At 36.8% G+C, this 18,566-nt stretch overlaps 3 protein-coding genes across 3 annotated transcripts; 1 reads left to right on the top strand and 2 right to left on the bottom strand.

Annotated features, from left to right (window-relative positions):
- Positions 1–243: 243 nt before the first annotated feature.
- LOC143566116 (protein SIEVE ELEMENT OCCLUSION B-like) lies at positions 244–8,947 on the bottom strand. The gene is made up of 7 exons (XM_077052897.1): positions 8,762–8,947; positions 8,577–8,687; positions 8,022–8,470; positions 7,335–7,444; positions 1,641–1,783; positions 1,038–1,535; positions 244–828 (listed from the first exon to the last, which is right to left on the bottom strand). Exons 1-7 carry the CDS (start codon positions 8,945–8,947, stop codon positions 244–246), a joined length of 2,082 nt encoding a protein of 693 aa, XP_076909012.1.
- A 2,650-nt stretch (positions 8,948–11,597) lies between these two features.
- LOC143566125 (protein SIEVE ELEMENT OCCLUSION B-like) lies at positions 11,598–17,374 on the bottom strand. Its single transcript, XM_077052904.1, has 6 exons — positions 17,099–17,374; positions 13,484–13,553; positions 13,267–13,406; positions 12,662–13,159; positions 11,760–12,449; positions 11,598–11,681 (listed from the first exon to the last, which is right to left on the bottom strand). The coding sequence occupies exons 1-6, from the start codon at positions 17,372–17,374 to the stop codon at positions 11,598–11,600; spliced, it is 1,758 nt and encodes a 585-aa protein (XP_076909019.1).
- Positions 17,375–17,470: 96 nt separating this feature from the next.
- Positions 17,471–18,362, top strand: LOC143566124 (F-box/FBD/LRR-repeat protein At1g13570-like). Its single transcript, XM_077052903.1, has 4 exons — positions 17,471–17,539; positions 17,612–17,725; positions 17,810–17,965; positions 18,057–18,362. Exons 1-4 carry the CDS (start codon positions 17,471–17,473, stop codon positions 18,360–18,362), a joined length of 645 nt encoding a protein of 214 aa, XP_076909018.1.
- The last annotated feature ends 204 nt before the right edge of the window (positions 18,363–18,566 follow it).

The following is an 18,566-nucleotide window of genomic DNA, read 5'->3' as shown; positions in this document are numbered from 1 at the left end:
TGTATTAAATGTTTTCTAATTGATGCTTCTAACATTGATCTACAGGGGCTGTTGGAAATAAGGGGTATGATTATTATTATAAAATCAACCACAACTTCATTAATCAAATATGTATTACGAATAAGCAGCAAACGACTAAATTACAACACAATACACTCATATGTTCCAGTCTCTTTAATATGTAAATCAAGAAGCATAGTATAGTTATAATTAATCAATGCAACATCGGTACATGAAAAACCTCTAAATTGACCGCCCGCATTCACTGCAAACAACTCTCTCCGGCACATTCCTAAAGGTACCCGGTAATATTAAACGGTTGTTGTGATGTTGTGGCCGGTTTGCCTCAAGATGCTCGTTTAAGGCTGGTAGAAAACCCTTGTTTTGTGCCTCATCCTGCCACTCACTATAATTGGTCAAACTCGTTAACACCGTGACACCATCAGACCTTCTCATCCAGTCATTCTCACGGCATACCACGGCCCAAACCTGACCATTTCCATCATATGTAAGCATTACATTAATTTCACGTAGAATCGGGTCTTCATCAAATGATTTCCTGTGTTGGAGTTTTGAGTACAACATGCTCTCGAGTCGAACCCAAAAGAACCATATTAGAGTTAGGTCCGGGAGCACGTGGCTAAGATTGTCAGAGCGGATTATATCATTGTTTTTCCTCACTTTCTCCCTCGGGTTGCTTGTCCCAACATACAACATCTCAAGCTGGATTCCAGCTTTACGCGCCACTGCTTGTGTGGTTGTAGTAAATCTTCGAATCCATTCCAAATCCTCCCCTCCATACAAACAAATGTACTTTTCCTCAACAACCTGTCAAAAAAATTTACTACACTTTATATAAAGCAGAACCTTGGACCTTATATAGTAAACTCATAAAATAAAAAAAGTACTTCTCTCGGTAAGATTATGATAAAAATGTGGTTTTGCATAAATACTGATTCTAAACTCTAAAAACCCATAAAACAAAAATGTATATATGTTGTTAAGATTAAGATAAAATGTGAGTGACGCTAACTTACCCAACTGAAAATATTTGGCTCTATGGAATAGGCAAGCAATTCAATCCTCCAAGTTTCCTCGCGCCAAAGGACTTCTTCCCTCATGATAGTGAACGGGAAAGCCATGTTTCCCCATATCCACATCATGTGCAACGCATTGGTGTTGATGATCCTCCCTTGAGGATCCATCACCACAATCAACGGTTTATGGTTAAAGTGCCACACCTCCTTAATGTAGTTGATCACTGCTCGATGAAGTAACAATGGGTGAAACACCGAATACCATGGCATCGTATTTCTTAACTCCTCCAATTTTCTTTGGTCTTTCTGGGTCCACGGTTTTGCCCCATGACTGGTCACCACCGGGAGCCAGACCACCTCATAATGGCTCTCGGCTCTTTCCGGGCGTAGCTTTGCCTCGCGGTATATCTGGCCATGGATTGATAGCTCATATTCTGACAAGTCAAGGTCGGAAATGAAAAGCAACACTATCTTCTTCTTTAGCATATCGATGCTAACCTAATCCCACACCAATATTCAACTTTGAACAAACTATTAGTCCCTATAACCAATGATCTTTAATAAAACCAATGTACGTACAAACAATGAATAATGAACACACACCCGATTCTTTGTACTGCACTCGTACAATGGTAGTTGATCATCTTTCTGGTAAATCAATTGCTTGAGAGGCTTTGTGTTATCAAGATGTGGAGTCTCCATGACGCGGAGAATCATCAGGTAAGCTTCAATCTGCTTCTTCTCATCTGATCATTAATATTAGGTTCAAAATATAGTGCGATTATCAGTAAATGGCCATAATTAATATATACAGAAATAACATCACATGATGATATTCTTTGATATTGTTATATTGTCTTAGAAATAGATTATTCTACTGTTATGGAGATAATCCTAACTAAAAATATATTGTAATCATTGTAACTATTTATGTCGGTTCCTTAGAATGAAAGAGTAAGGAATTGTGATTATCTTACATGGTATCACGAGTCCTGGTTTAACCCAAGCAGCCGGCCCTTCTCCCTACGGCTGTCTCCCACTACCGATTCCTCTATCATACTTTCTTTCCCATCACCCTCTAAATCTACATCGTTATCCTTCCTCATGGATCAAAAACTCCATCCTGCTGTCACTGTATCCAACATCATGAACTTCGTCCCTGTCACTTTATAGATGGAGTCTGCCTAGTATTCGTCTTGGTCCGAACTCTTCAAAATACATTGCAAAGCCTTTCAAGTCTTTGACCATCTCTAACCTCTCCCACCACCACCCACCTCAACCCCCAAAGAAGACGATCCCAAAACTATCCCGCAACCCGATTCCAAAACTGATAAACAATGGGAACTGATCGATTCCATTGTTCTGCAATAGATATATGGAACCATCTCACACGATCTCCTTCACACAATCTTAAAGAAAGACACCACTGCCACTGCTTCCTGGTCTGCGCTGGCCGATATCTTTCAAGATAATAAAGTGGTCCAGGCTATACACCTCAACAACAAGCTTTCAAACATTCATCCTGAAAATTTCCCAGCGCATATTTTCAAGAATTGAAAGTACTTGCCCCAATGAATACCTTGCCCAATTCTTCAACTCTCAATTGCCATGGGCTGGCCTGCCACAACATCAATGGTTCAATAATCAGCAATGACCAAGCCCACCATCTCCATATCCCACTTATCTAAGGCCTGGTAACACTAGTCAAATGGGTAATGGCATTCTTGGGCCGAGGCCCATTGCTCTGAGCAAGCTCATCATGCTGCATATGGGCACTAGCGCAACCTCGCACATGACCAACTCTCCCCGGTCTTTTTTAATAATAGCATTTTACAAAATATTATTGTTGGTGATGGCACGACAATTCTGGTAACCGGTTATGCCCATCAAACCTTGCCCGCACCCTTCCCTCCCCTTAAATTAAATAATGTCCTTTATGCACCAAAATTAATAAAAAAATCTTATTTCCGACTGTCGATTAGTTATCGATAATTGGATTTCTATAGAGTTTGACCCATTTGGTTTTCTTGTCAAGGATTACAAGATTCAGATCCCTATCCTCCGGTGCAACAACGGTGATCTCTATCCTCTCATACCATCAATAATCTTTGGGCTAAAATCACCAACAACTTTTGCTGCTCTCTCACAAGAACTTTGGCATAACCGTCTTGGTCGCCCGGGCAACAATTTATTGAATTCTCTTAGACGTTATTGTGATATTAATTATAAACCTATTAATAAAAGCATTTGTTCCTCATTTGTGTTTGGCAAAAGTACTAGATTACCATTTCATGAGTCTAGTAATTATACATCCTTTCCTTTCGATATAATACATAGCGATCTATGAACCTCTCCTGTATAGAGTATCGTTAAGCATCTTTACTATATCTTGTTTGTAGATGATCGCACCAATTTTTTTCGACATATCCATTAGCCAAAAAATCACAAGTTTTTTCAATATTTTGTAACTTTTACAAATTAACTGAAACTCAATTCGAGTGTAAAATAAGAACCTTACAATGTGATAATGGAACCGAATACGTTAACAACTCATTTAATCAATCTTGTGATACCAATGGCATGATTTTTCGCCTCTCCTCTCGTGTCCATACACTTCATCACAAAATGACAAAGCAGAACATAAAATTCGCTCTATCAACATATTATTTGTACTGTTTTAACTCCTGTGTCCCTACCACCCACCTATTGACACCATGCCCTTGACATGGCCGCATACGTACTCAATATTTTACCTAGTAAAATGCCGGATCTTAAAAACCCAACTCATCTTCTTTACAATAGATCACCATGTCACGAACATTCACGTGTCTTCATTTGTCTATGTTATCCTTTAGTCCCTTCAACCACTATAAACAAACTCAACAACCGGTCCACTCCGTGTGTCTTTCTTGGCTACCCCACCAACCACAAGGGCTATAAATGTCTAAACCTTAAAACATACCAACTCATAATCTCCCGTCACGCCATTTTTTATGAGACCATCTTTCCCTATGCCAATCAAACCATCCCCGCTCCTTCCTATGATTTTTTGTCCACTCCACCACACCCGTACCTATGGTCTTATGTCCATCCCGATCCTAATCAAAATCCATCAGCTCAGACCCCATCCCTAAACACCCTGGCCCACCACTAACTCCCAACTTTGGGCCACCTACTGGCTACTACGTAGCATGTAGCCTTTTAAACATAAATTACATGCAGATGGCAGCTTAGAAAGGTTCAAGGCACGACTCGTTGTGATGGTCGGTTAAAACAGGTGGGTGTGGACTGTGGGGAGACATTTAGTCCCATGGCAAAACCAACTACCATTCGGACGGTCTTATCTATCGCTCTTTCTAAATCATAGTTGGCACATCAACTAGATGTATCTAACGCATTCTTACATGGCAAGTTGAATGAAACCGTCCGTATCAACCAGTGGGATTTTGAGATAAACACTTTCCGAATCATGTATGCTCCCTTAAAAATTCCCTTTACGGGCTCAAGTAATCTCCACGCAGATGGTATCAACGGTTCACTGACTACGACCTCACCTTGGGGTTTACACAAAGCCGGTGTGACACATCTCTTTTCACATTTCACAACGACAATCAAACCGCTTACCTTTTACTTTATGTTAATGGCATACTTCTGGTTACCTCCTCCGCGAGGCTTCGTTGAACTCTAATGCAAGGTCTCGCTATCGAATTTGCCATGAAAGATCTTAGGCATCTCAGTTAAAAGAATCGGTAACATCATGTTTCTCTCCCAGAAGATCTATATCAAGGACATAATAAAGCGCGTGGGTATGGGATCATGTAAACCGGTCACCACTCCGGTTGATACTCCAAATAAACTAAGAGTCTGTTTGGTATGGGCAATAGATTGGATAAGAGAATGGAATGGACGTGGTAATGGAATTAACAAAGAAATAAAATGGATCATTACATTCCATTGTCATGTTTGGTTATCATATAGGAATGAAATGATTCTTCATTTTATTATTATTAGTAGTAAATATTATTATTGTTAATAATAATAATATTATTTACTAATAATAATAAACTAATAATATTTATTATTATTATTTACTAATTATTATTAGTAGCAGAAAATAATAATTATAATAATTAATAATATGAATATTCATAATAACTAGTTTTTAAAACCCGCGCGTTACAACGAGATTAATTAATCGAATAAAAATAATCATAAAAACATTGAACCAAGCATGCACGGTGGGAAATGTTAACTCACCAAAATTTAAATATAATAATAATTCTAATATAATAATAATTATATTATTATATACAAATCAATAATAATAATAATAACAATAACAATAATATTTATTATTACTATTATTATTGTTATTGTTATTATTGTTATAATAATAATGGCAATATAACAATAATAATAATAACAATTATTATTTATTTATTATTACTATTATTATTATTGTTATTATTATTATTATTATTATTATTGGGGCATTTTCATTCCTTGAAGGAATGAAAAAAAAAATACTCAGGATATGTTTGGTTGAAGGTAATGGAATGATGGGGGAATGGAATGGAAGAAGGAATGGAATGGACAAGGGAATGAAATGGATCATTCCATTCATTTGTCTTGTGTGGTTAACCCATAGAATTAAATGAATTATTACTTTATGTTGTTTGGTATCCTAAAAAATTATATGATTGAAATAGAAATAATAAAAACACTCATATCTCAAAATATTTTTTTTACAAAAAAAAAAAAAATCGCAATGGCGATGGTGGTGGTGTTAGCTCCGGCAACGAAAATGGTGGTGGTAGTGGCGACGGTGGTGGTGGGAGTGGCGGTGGTAGCATTGGTAGTGATGGCGATGGTAGGGTGGCGGTGATGGTTTGGCGGCAGCAGTGACAATATTTTCGGTGGTTACAACGACGATGGCGGTGGCGGTGGTTGCGCTGATGGTAAGGTGGTGGTGGCGGAGGCGGTGGTGATGGCGATGGTGGCGGGAAGGTGTCGGTGATGGCGATGGTAGTGGTAGTTGTTGTTAGGTGGTGATGGTATTGCTGAGAAAGTAGGTGAAGGAGGAATGGAATGAAAAAAAAAGAATGGGAGTAGCAAGGAATGTTTTTGATGGAATAGGATTCCATGTGTAATGGATGATTTCATTCCATTGAGCAACCAAACACCACTTTTTTCATTCATACGTAATGAATCATTCCATTCCTCCTATCATTCATGCACACCAAACGCTACCTCGTTCTTAAAATTCTTAAAGGAGTGAAATCCTATAATTGGAAGGAGTTCTATTCCTTAAAGAATAACTCATTCTATTACCACATGACAACCAAACATATTTTAATTCATTCAATTGGGATAATTCATTCCATTCCACCCTCCATTCTTTCATACCAAATACTACCTAAGTGCAACCTCAGGCTCTGTCTTCACGGACTCAACTCTATATCATAGTCTGGCAGGTGCGTTACAATATTTGACATTCACACGTCCCAATATTACTTACGCAGTACAACAAGTTTGTATGTACATGCTCGCCCCATGATCAGATCGTTGGGATGCATTGAGGCGTATACTGAGATACCTTCAGGGAACCTACGACTATGGGCTTACACTCGGACCCTCATCCTCTTCATCTTTACTTGCTTACACAAATGATGAGTGGGCGGGTTGTCCCGACACTCGACACTCCACTTCCGGGTACTATGTTTATTTTGGTGTACTCATTTCTTGGTCATTGAAGAGGCAGAACACTCTCTCCCGTTCAAGTGCAGAAGCTGAGTATCGCGGCATTGCGAATATTGTGGCCGAAATATGTTAGCTCCGCATCCTTCTTCTTGAACTTCACATCCCTCTCTCACGTGCCACTCTTGTCTATTTTGACAACGTGAGTGCGATCTATCTTGCCAGCAACCCAGTTCAACACTAGAGAACCAAACTTACTGAACTGGACATTCATTTTGTTCGTGAGTAGGTACAACGCGGACAAGTTCATCTAATGCATGTTTCTTCACGGTATAAAGTGGACGACATCTTCACCAAAGGTCTACCGCGGACACTCTTTGAAGACTTTTGTGCCAGTCAAAGCATCTGGTCTCTTCCCTCTTCGACTGCGAGGGTATAATAGATATTGAAATAATATCACATGATGATATTCTTTGATATTGTTATATTGTCTTAGAAATAGATTATTATATTGTTATGGAGATAATCCTAATAAAAAATACATTGTAATCATTGTGATTATCTTACATAACATATTAATTTAACATTTTTTGATCTTACTGATATGGTGATTGCATAGATCCAATTGATGCTTGAGGTGATCATGAATGTTGCTGATCTTGAGAGCCAAACTTGACAGCTCCCAAGCTTCCGTGGTCGCCGTGACATGCCTAAGTTAAAAAGCAGTATTTATGGTTCTTGAGAATTTGTAAGGGAAATTAAATTACTAAAAAATGGGCATTTGTGACCGTCTTTTGATCGTAAAATTAGCCTTTGTGACCGATTTGCGACTGAAATAACACTTGAAAACTATCTGGTCGGAAATTACCAGTTTACTCATAGTGAAACAATGTTAGATGATACATACTCAATTACTCATGTTAACAAATGTCATTATGTATTTATTTTTCAGTATGTGATCTTGCTTTAATTTTAATTTATCATTCACGTCATTTCTTCAATAGTGATGCAACCGTCTTTATAGCCCATTTTTGAGCGGTGATTTTAAAAAAAGTTAAATTTTGATTAACTTCTTATGGTCTCTTGACCAAGAATGGGTAATCGCAAAATTTGTGATCGTTTTGCAACTTGATTGTGCTTGAACTTGAATTTTGCGAGCACTAGCTAATTTTGTGACCCTTTTTATGTTTGTAAATTTTGATCGCAGCTGTCTAGTTTTCTACCAGTGATATTGTATAGTTCTAGAGAATGTAAAATAGAAAAAAGAAAAATGAGTTGAAGACATACTCATGTACTGTTCCGATTAGATTAATGAGAATGGAAGCACACGCGACGATGCTTCGGATGATCCAGTAAACGGCGGTAGGAATATGAGTGGTGGCCGTATCGAGTTCAGGAGTATCCGGGCTAATATATTGCTTGGGGAGATCCTTAAATTGAATAATGCAATGAGTCAAGTCAAGCATGGCTTTGAAGAGGTTAGTGCCGGTCTCAAACCTTGGTTTGAGAGCCTCACCCTGCTCGAGTACATCATGGATTTGCTTGAGGTGGGCTTCGGACTTAGTCAGTGGATTCGAAACACACAACTGAACCACCAACCATAACTCACCGTAGTTCTCCTTAAAAGACGCTAGTGTAATAATTGCTTTTACATCCCACTCGTAGTGGCAAAGCATGAGGAATATCCCTGTGGTGGTTGCATGCGCATATCCACTTCCAATGCCCGTGCAGGAAACCTACACATGGTTCTCAGCATATTATTGATTATAAAACACGTACTTGCTCTATATATGTATAATATATTATAAGTTTGTAACCATGTAACTTATAAATATATTTGACATTTATCTCACTTGAAACCTTATTAGTCGTGAATGCCATGGCTTCAAGCATCTCCCTAACGTCGTTATAAGACACACTCTCAACTATGGCATCCGTTTCCGCTTGAGTACCCTACAAATTAAAAAAATAATATTCTATGTTAGGATGATTTAATAAACCAAGTACCAAAAAAAAAAAAAGCATGCATGATGGCTTTTGTCTAGATTGGCTCTATGTGTGATGTCTTCGATGATTTGAAGAAGCGGTTTGACATCAAAATAGGCGCCATCGGGAGCGTGTGTGGCAAGTATGTTTTTCATCACGGCATTGTCGTCCAAGGAGGAGAACATGTGTCGGTCACCTCGTGTAGGGCGGGTTCGCATGGCAGCCATTGATTGAGATCAATGATTTATAAGCTGTTAGAACAATTAGATTTTGAGTTGTGGTTTTATGAAGTATAAGAAGATGCTATATATATACCAATCTTTGTAATAAAGAGGGAATGAATCTTGTACCTTGCTTGTATACCTTCATCTAAACTTCACTTTGTTTTTTTTTTTTTTGAGCCATTAGACTTTACTTTTCCTCTTTTTCTATCATTTATTCTAGCTTATTCAAATTTCATTTTATTAATTTTCTTTTTTATATTAACTGTCAAATTAAAAATCAAATTCTCGTCACAGATCAGTTCTGGATAGATACTTCACGGGTATGGATCCTGATATTTCTAGCGAGTTGAATCACTGCAAATCAAACCATTCTTATCCTCGACGTGACCAACTTATGATTTGAGAATAAGTATGTATGAGTAAGAATAATAACCATTGTTACCTTTCGTTGTCGAATGTCGAGTATGGGTCAGTAAATGGTCCACGATTATAGGTATAACCATTGAGTCATGTCAAAGACCATCCAAAAAGTAATACGTGGTCTCTGATTAAAATATACGGATTAAACGATTCAATTTGAAGTATTTGACATCATATCTTTTCAAATTTCAATAATGGTATTTAATAATTAAGCTTTTGTTAGTCATAGGTATAAATCTCTAAATACATTAATATAGTGTGTATATATATATATTAAAAAGCAGATGATCGTTATCTCACATGTATCACTGTTCATGAAACTAACGAATAGCTTTCTCACAAGTAATTCGGTTCTCATTTGAGTCCTATGCCTTACTTTTACACCTCTGATCTGACCTCCCTTTGTTAACAACGTGTGGCTCTGTTTTCCTTCTAAACTTGAGCTGTGTCTATCAGAGGCTACTCCACTTCTTCGCTTCCATCTTTCAAATCGTCATATAATTTATTCGACGGTGTTAAAGTAATCGGTTGAGTTTGTTAGCGGTGGTGATTGAAGGATGTGACGTTAACCATGTACAGTGTTTGGTTTGATTACTTTGATCCATTATATGTGTTGTGTTTAAAACCATTAATTGGTTGGGGCCTTTTGCTTTGGTGTATGCGTGTCGGACTTTGTGACGATAATCTGAAGAGCCAATGATGATAGAGCGAGTGTTGACCAAACTCGGTTTATCAAGACCTTATATGTATCTTTGTTGGGCAATCCAGATGGTGATTTTGATAATCGCAACCGCAATTGCAGTCGCAACAGATTTGGATGAACCGCTGTTTAGTTACGGTCCAACAAATCCAAATTTGGTTTATCAGTGACAACATAACTGATCCTTTGATCCTCTATTGCCCGCAAAAGCTTGGTTCATTTTTTATTTCATGTTCGGTTTTGTAACGATCTTTTTATAAAAACAGTTACTTTTTAATCAAGTCTAATGCAAATTTCGAGTTCTCTGCAAATTCGTTTACTGAGTTTTTGTTAACTGCTCATTACCAGTCAATGTGCAGATTATGATTGCAAGGGTAGTTGAGGCAATGTTTATACGATGTAGTTTCCTTCCGGAAATGATTACAGATTAATACGGGCCCTCATGATATATAATACTTTTAGTTTTGTGTTTGTTTAGTGAGAGTCAGAAATATTGCAGTTGAATTGAAGTCAACATAGCCATAGTTGTACATTTGAATGTGTGGTCTAATTGAATATCTCTTGGTATACAAATGTGTATTGTTATCATCTTTTTTTAAGAGTTATTAGACTTAGCTTTGACATATATGGATGGAGTTATTGATCAACTATTGACAAAATATTATTACTGTGACATTGCTTTGTCACGTATAAAGAGAAGGTAGCATTTCATATCTTTTCTTATGCAAGTGTATCTAAATGCAATGAAGTTATGTTATTGATAGTTTTCACTTTTAATTTTGAGCCCGTGAAGGGAAAGAGGCAGGCTATTATTATGTATAGGTTATTTATGTATAAGTATTATCTTCCTTTTTCCTTTGACCAACCGAGAATACATCCGGAACATCCACGACGTGTAAACACACAAACGCACCCCAGCGTTGCAACGCGCGGGTACAAAAACTTGTTAATTATTAAATGGTTGTACGTGTTTCTTGCTTGTACATATGCCTTTTGCTTTTGTTTATTCTCCTTTTACCTTTACTTGTTGGGTTAGTTTATTTATCAAATATACCAAAATAGTACTCAAACTCGTATAGTGTTTCAAAACAATGTGGTTTTTCAAACTTGTGCTTGCGTATTCTTGCGAAAAAACTTACCAAATTTCCGGGCTCCTATTGGTAGGAATGGTTTGAACAACCGATCTGCTTGAAGAGGAACCACAACCAACAGAAGATTTGCACACGTGATGAAGCCATTCGAGAATAATTTTGGAAGTTTTAAGAGAATAATAAGCGTTTAAGAGAGTATAGAGTGTTTTTAAGTGTTATGATTCAACATACACACCCAATACACATTATTATTATTACTAATATGTGGATATCCCTGTAGTGGTTGCATGTGCGTCGCTACTTCCAATGCCTTTGCAGGAAACCTACACGCGGTTCTCAGCATATTATTGATTATAAAACAGTACCTGCTCTATATACGTATAATACATTATAAGTTTATGACCATTGATCTTAACGTCGGGAGTGCCATGGATTCAAGCATCTAACTAACGTCGTTATCAATCACACTCTCAACTATACCATCTATTTCAATCTCAACTATGGCATCTATTTCCGGTTGAGTACCCTACAAACAAAAAGGAATTAATATTCAATATTAAGATGATTTATTAAACCAAGTACAATAAAGAAAGAAAGAACAAACATTAATAGGGATTTTGTCTAGATTGGCTCTATGCGTGATGTCCTCAATGATTTGCAGAAGTGGTTTGACATCAAAATAGGTGCCATCGGGAGCGTGTGTGGCAAGTATGTTTTTCATCAAGGCATTGTCGTCCAAGGAGGAGAACATGTGTCGGTCACCTCGTGTAGGAAACCTCAAAATAGGTGCCATCGGGCGCCCGTTTGCCTCAAGATGCTCATTTAAGGCCGGTAGAAAACCCCTACTTTGTGCCTCATCCTGCCACTCACTATACTTGTACAAACTCATTAAAACCGAGCGACCATCAGACCTTCTCATCCAATCGTTCGACCCATGACATATCACCGCCCAACCCTGATCATTTTCATCATATGTAAGCATCACATTAATTTCATGTAGAATCGGGTCTTCATCAATTGATTTCCTGTGTTGGAGTTTTGAGTGCAACATGCTCTCGAGTCGAACCCAAAAGAACCATATTACAATTGGGTGCGGGAGCACGTGGCTAAGTTCCTCAACTCGGATTATATCGTTGTTTCTCATCACTTTCTCCCTTTGGTCGCTTTTCCCGACATATAACATCTCAAGCGGGATTCTAGCCTTACTCGCCACTGCTCGAGCGGCTACTGTAAATCTTCGAATCCACTCCAAATCCTCTCCTCCATACAAACAAATGTATTTTTCTTCAGCAACCTGTCGACAAATTACATTACTTTATATAAAGCAGAACCATGAACCTTAACATCAAACTCATAAAATAAAAATGTACTTTTGTTATTAACATTAAGACAAATTGTGTGCGCTTAAGTAAAGAAGAACCCTAAACTCAGAACACTAAACCTATAAAAATAAAAATGTATTTATGTTGTTAAGTTTAAGATAAAATATGAGTTACGCTAACATACCCAAGTGAAAATATTTGGCTCGATGGAATCGACAAGCAACTCAATCCTCCAAGTTTCCTCACGCCAAAGGGCTTCTTCCCTCATGCTAGTGAACGGGAAAGCCACGCTTCCCCATATCCACATCATGTGTAGCGCATTGGTATTGACAATCCTCCCATGAGGATCCATCACCACGAGCAACGGTTTATGGTTAAAGTGCCACACCTCCTTAATGTACTTGATCGCTGCTGGATCAAGTAATGAGGGATGAAACACTGAATACCATGGCATGATATTTCTTAACGCCTCAAATTTGCTTTGGTTTTCTTGGGTCCACGGTGTTGTCCTGTGATTGGGCACAACCGGGAGCCAGACCACCTCATAATGGCTCTCAGCTCTTGATGGGTTTAGCCTTGCCTCTTGGTATATACGGTCAAGAACTAACAGCTCATCTTCCTGCAAGTCAAGGTCCGAAATGAAAAGCAACACCGTCTTCTTCTTTAGTATATCAATGCTAACCTAATCACGCACAAATACTCAATTTTGATCAAAGTATTAATCGCTATATCTAGTTTTCTTTAATAAACCAATGGATGAACAATAAACAACGAATAATGAACACGCACCCGATTCTTTGTAAAGCACGCGTACAATGGTAGTTGATCATCTTTCAGGTAAATCAAATGCTTTAGAGGCTTCGTGTTATCGAGATGAGGAGTCTCCATGACGCGGATAATAATTAGGTATGCTTCCATCGCTTCTTCTTGTCTGATCATCAATATTAGTTTCAAAATATAGTGATTGACACATGCATCTATATTGATAAGTAAATTATCATATTATTTTTTTTCTTACTGATATTGTGATTGCATTGGTTCACTTGATGCTTGAGATGATCATGAATGTTGCTGATCTTGTCGGGCAGGGCGGGGAGGAGATCAAGGAGTAAGTTGTTAGAATAATGAGATTTTGTGTTGTGGTTTTATGAAGTACAGAAAGATGTCATACATATACACCAATTTTTGGAATAAAAATAGAATGAATCTTGTACCTTGCTTGTATAGGTTCATCTAAACTTCACTTTGGTTTTTTTGAACCATTAGACTTTACTTTTCCTCTTTTTCCATCATTATTCTAACTTATTTATACTTCATTTTATTAATTTTCTTTTATATATTAATTGTTAAATTAAAAATCAAATTCCCGTCACAGATCAGTTCTGGATAGATACTTCACGGGTATGGGTCCTGAAATTTCTAGCGAGTTGAATCACTGCAAATCAAACCATTGTTATCCTCGACGTGACCAACTTATGATGTGAGAATAAGATGTATGAGTAAGAATAATTATTATCACAATGTAAGTATAAGGAAAGGGGACATATCCTGAATCCTTATCATGATCCCTTATTTATGTTATTTATAGTTACCTTTCGTTGTCCAATGTCGAGTATGGGTCAGTAAAAGGTCCACGATTATAGGTATAACCATTGAGTCATGACAAAGACCATTCAAAAAGTAATAACTGGTCTCTGATTAAAATATGGATTAAACGATCTAATTTGATGTATTTGACATCATATCTTTTCACTAATGGTGTTTAATAATTAAGCTTTTGTTAGTCATAGGTATAAATCTCTAAATACACTAATATAGTGTGTTTATAAGATATTAATTATTAAATGGTTGTGCGTGTTTCTTGCTTGTATGCCTTTTGTTTTTGTTTATTCTCCTTTACCTTTACTTGTTGTGCTTGGTTTAGTTATCAAACATACCAAAAGAAATGCTTTGTATGATTTTTCATCAAATTTTGAATGCGTTAGTGAGACCACCTTATATATCCATTTAAGAACCTTCACAATCAAGAAATGCATTGTATGATTTATCATCTATATTATTTAGTTGACCTTAATGGGTCGGGTTGTAACCAAACCAGTACCGCAACTGGTAATTTAAAAAAATAATATTATATATTTATTACAAATTAAGCTAAACAAAAATAGTAATCTTTTTTTTTTAAGTTAAAAGCTAAACAAAAAAGCAGTCCCATGTCAACTCCTCTTATTAAAGTGAAACTATGAATACAATAAAAGTTTCAAGATTAATGGTGATGTGTTTTAGTTAGAAGAATGAAATTTGTAACAAAATTCTCATAATTAGCTACTATTATTTATCTTACCAATTACATTGTTTAATTTGTGTTATGGTTTTGGTTTGATTCCATAGTTAGGGTTGTAAACTTGTAATTCAATTGAAGAAACTTGTTTGAAATTAGGTCGATTAAATTGGCTCTAATAAACTTTAAGTCGAGGCGAGCTTGCTTTTATAGAGATTTTGAGTTGAGGTGAGTTGGCTCGTGTATTTTCAAGTTTAAATATCACACTACCTACGAACAATCCTGTTCATGATACATTTATTTTGTATTAATACTAGTATAAGCTCGCGCGATGCGGCGGCTACGACAATTTGCATATCGGGAGTCGTTTTTGATAGTTTATCAGTCATCTCGAATATATTGTATAGTGTGTACTCTCGTTAGTTTCTCAATTTAGAAGCGACTCGATACAAATACATTGGCTTGCATAGATTTACAAATAAGTTAGTATCCAATCATCAGACATGAGTAGTGTAATGTGTAAGGCCCTATTTTGTATATTTAAGTCTTTTGTGTTGTTTATATTTGTAAGTTCTCGTCTTTGTATTAACTTATGTAAGTGGGCCTAAGGCCTCTTGTAGTGTAAGCCCATTTGAGCCCAATGTGAATAATATACGTGCATGAGACTTGCACTATAAATAATGCAAGTTCATCATGTACAACATAACCTTTTGCAAAACTATCAACCTTATCTTTCCAACTACTCCCACTTTCTCTCTACTATCTTCTCTTGTCCAAAATAACTAAACTCAAGATCCGAGATCTCGATTCTTCTAGTGTGATTTCCGCTAGCAATAGAGAGATTGATCCAAGAATAATTTTTGTTAGATCTGGTTTCAGGACCTACATAAGCAAGGAGGGATTTGTTGAAGCTTCACAATTCTCCTTTGTCCACAGTTGAAGACGTTCAATGGGACAACACTGACAAGATAGTTGAGAAGTTCAACAAGTTTGTCCGCTATCTTGTTGACAATCAAATATTTGATTATGACTCTCCATTCGAATACGAAACCGACTGAAGACGGAAGCTGAAGAAATCATACTAAAGACTAGAGGGAGATTGTAGGGCCCTGTTTTGTGTTGTAGTCTTTTGTATTATTCACGATGTAACTTATTAGCTTTCGGTTTCGTTTGTGTATGTTTGGGCCCGAGGCCATATACTTGGAGCCCATCAGGCCGGAAATAATGAAGAAATGCATGGCATGCTTCTCCTACAAATAGGGAGGCATGTGCATGCATAATATATCCCTTTCGAAAACCTTATCTTCTACTTTCTCACCAAGCCTCTCTACTCTCTCTTTTTCTTACCCTTTCGGGAAATAACCGAGCATCAACAATATCTGATATCTCGGTTCTTGCAAGTGATTTCCGCTAGCTCACGAGTGAGATTGATTCAAGAACTTAGTTGTTTGATCCGTTCTAAGGACCTACAACTACCACTACTATTATTATTATTATTATTATTATTATCAACTACTAAAACGGTTTATCTTGTTCTTCAAGATTTCTTCTCATGTATATATGTATTCATTGTAAACATTACACTTTCAATTAAATATATATCATTCTCCCTACCTCTCTCTCTCATATTCATTGCTTTTAGAGTGCTCGTTTGCATGCGTGAACCAACCCAGGTATTTTCATATTAACCTATCTATTTATTGTTTACCATTCTCTTAAACATAAACTATATCGTAATTTGTTCTTCTCTTGAATCTCCCAAAATTATCTGTCTTATAATTTATACAATTTACTTTTAGGCTATATCGAGATTTATTATAAGATATCTATCTTTTAACGAATATTTTAAAATTTATTGTCTTCTCGTTGAATTCCATATAAAATTCATATTAAATATATATTATCTCTTGAGATTTTTGCCACAAAACGGGTTTGGCCCAAACTTGGGAATTATTCAGTTTGTTAACGGCAGGCGTAAAATTGTATTTTATTTAATTTGCTTAAACCCTAGACTTAGATAGGTAGATTATAATTGCCTTAAATCATGACATCAAAAACCGGTATTGTCAAGTAGAAAATTTTGAATGAATTTAAGGGGAGACTGTTTGATTTTGTTTTGCATTGCGCCTTGCAGGAGTATCAGTATGGAGTATGAAAACACAGCAAGCGGTCAACGCCTAAATTCAGATATCATCAACAACCTTCCTCAAAACATAATTGAGAGTATTCTAAGTCTTATGCCACTTCGAGATGCAGTGAGAACGAGCGGTCTTTCAAAGAAATGGCGGTATAGCTGGCGGGGCATGCCCGAAGTTTTATTTACAAGGCATCTAGTCAAATTACCATCAATTGTTTTTGGTCGCACCAAGTGGAAGTGTAAGCTTGCCAAAGCCATCTTCCATGTTTTGTTACTACACGAGGGTCCGCAAATAGTTGGGTTCGATTTTCTATATGCTCCTCTTCAGATGACGAAACCTGAGCTTGCCCCGATGATACGTTATCTTGCTGTGACTCGGTGTGTGAAAGATCTGGAATCAGATTATAAGTCTTCTTGCTATGAGAAATTGTGTGAGTGATCTGATTTTCGCTAATGATGATAGGTTCTACAAGCTTCCCCATGCTTTCTTTAAAATGCAAGGACTAGAATTTATACGTCTTGAATTATGTATTTTTGAACCACCAAAGACATTTAACGTATTTAGTAAGCTGAAAAGAATGGAATTTAGGTGTGTTCGGGTTACTTCTCAAGCGCTTAAACGGTTCCTCTCCCAGTGCCCGCTGCTTGTAATCAACCATTTATGAAGTTCCTTCAACTAATTATTTGCCCTTGTTATAAAGGTATTTTAATGAATGCAGAGGGGACCTTATACAGATGGCTTCGTAGCAAGAGGATTCAAGCTTGCGCTTGCTAAGCTCTTACTCTGTGTGCCTTTGATTAGGACTTTGAGTATATCAAAGTCTTATATGAAGGTAATATTAATTTAGGTTAAACATTAATCACAATAACATAAGAATATTGTGCTACTTAATTTTGACTTTCGCATTCGGTTAAAGTACTTGTGTGCAGACGCCTCACCACACAATCTTCCAACTTCACTAGTCCATCTCAAATTTCTCAGTATGGATGTGTGCTTGGCAAAACAAAACGATATTTCTTCTGTCCTTTGTGTGATCAGGAGCTCCCCTATGTTGGAGCATATTGCTTTTCAGGTAAGTGGTTTTATTATTATTGTTGTTTATGGTAGTGCTTTTTTTTTCTTTTTACACTTTTATTGACATTTTTAGCACGATTTCTAATTAGATGTATGATAATGAGAAGTTGCATATTCAGCAAACTCGCACCAACTTTCTCGATTCAGAAAACCACCCAGATTTGAAGTTGGATCATCTTGAAACGTTAATGATAAGTTTTTTTCGTAGCTTACCTTTTGAGATGGAATTTGTGAAGCTCGTCATGACTAAGTCACCTGTGCTAAAGAATGTACAAATTGAGCTTAATGAAGATGTTTCTGTTGATAAAGAACTTGAGATACTTAGAGACATGCTGCTGCTATCATCAATTCCGTGCTCTGCAAAATTAACCGTTGTACGCCCACAAACATCTTGATGAAAGCTGTTTTAATTTCTTTGGTTAGGATTAAGGATTATCATTGCGTAATACTTTTATGAACTATTTTGTATGTGTTTTGGTGGTTCCCCTTTTTGTTGAAATCTTAGTTTATGTTTTATAACAAGTCTAAAGTTCTCACTTAAAGTAGATTGTCTTGGTCTTGAACCCAAGTGAGTCAATTAATTAACTAGCGACTGTACT

Source organism: Bidens hawaiensis, unplaced genomic scaffold, assembly GCF_021521415.1.
Source record: "Bidens hawaiensis isolate Kalapana, Puna unplaced genomic scaffold, B.hawaiensis_p1.1 tig00022693_1, whole genome shotgun sequence".
Classification (NCBI taxonomy): domain Eukaryota; kingdom Viridiplantae; phylum Streptophyta; class Magnoliopsida; order Asterales; family Asteraceae; genus Bidens; species Bidens hawaiensis.
This window is presented reverse-complemented; position numbering and strand designations above follow the sequence as displayed.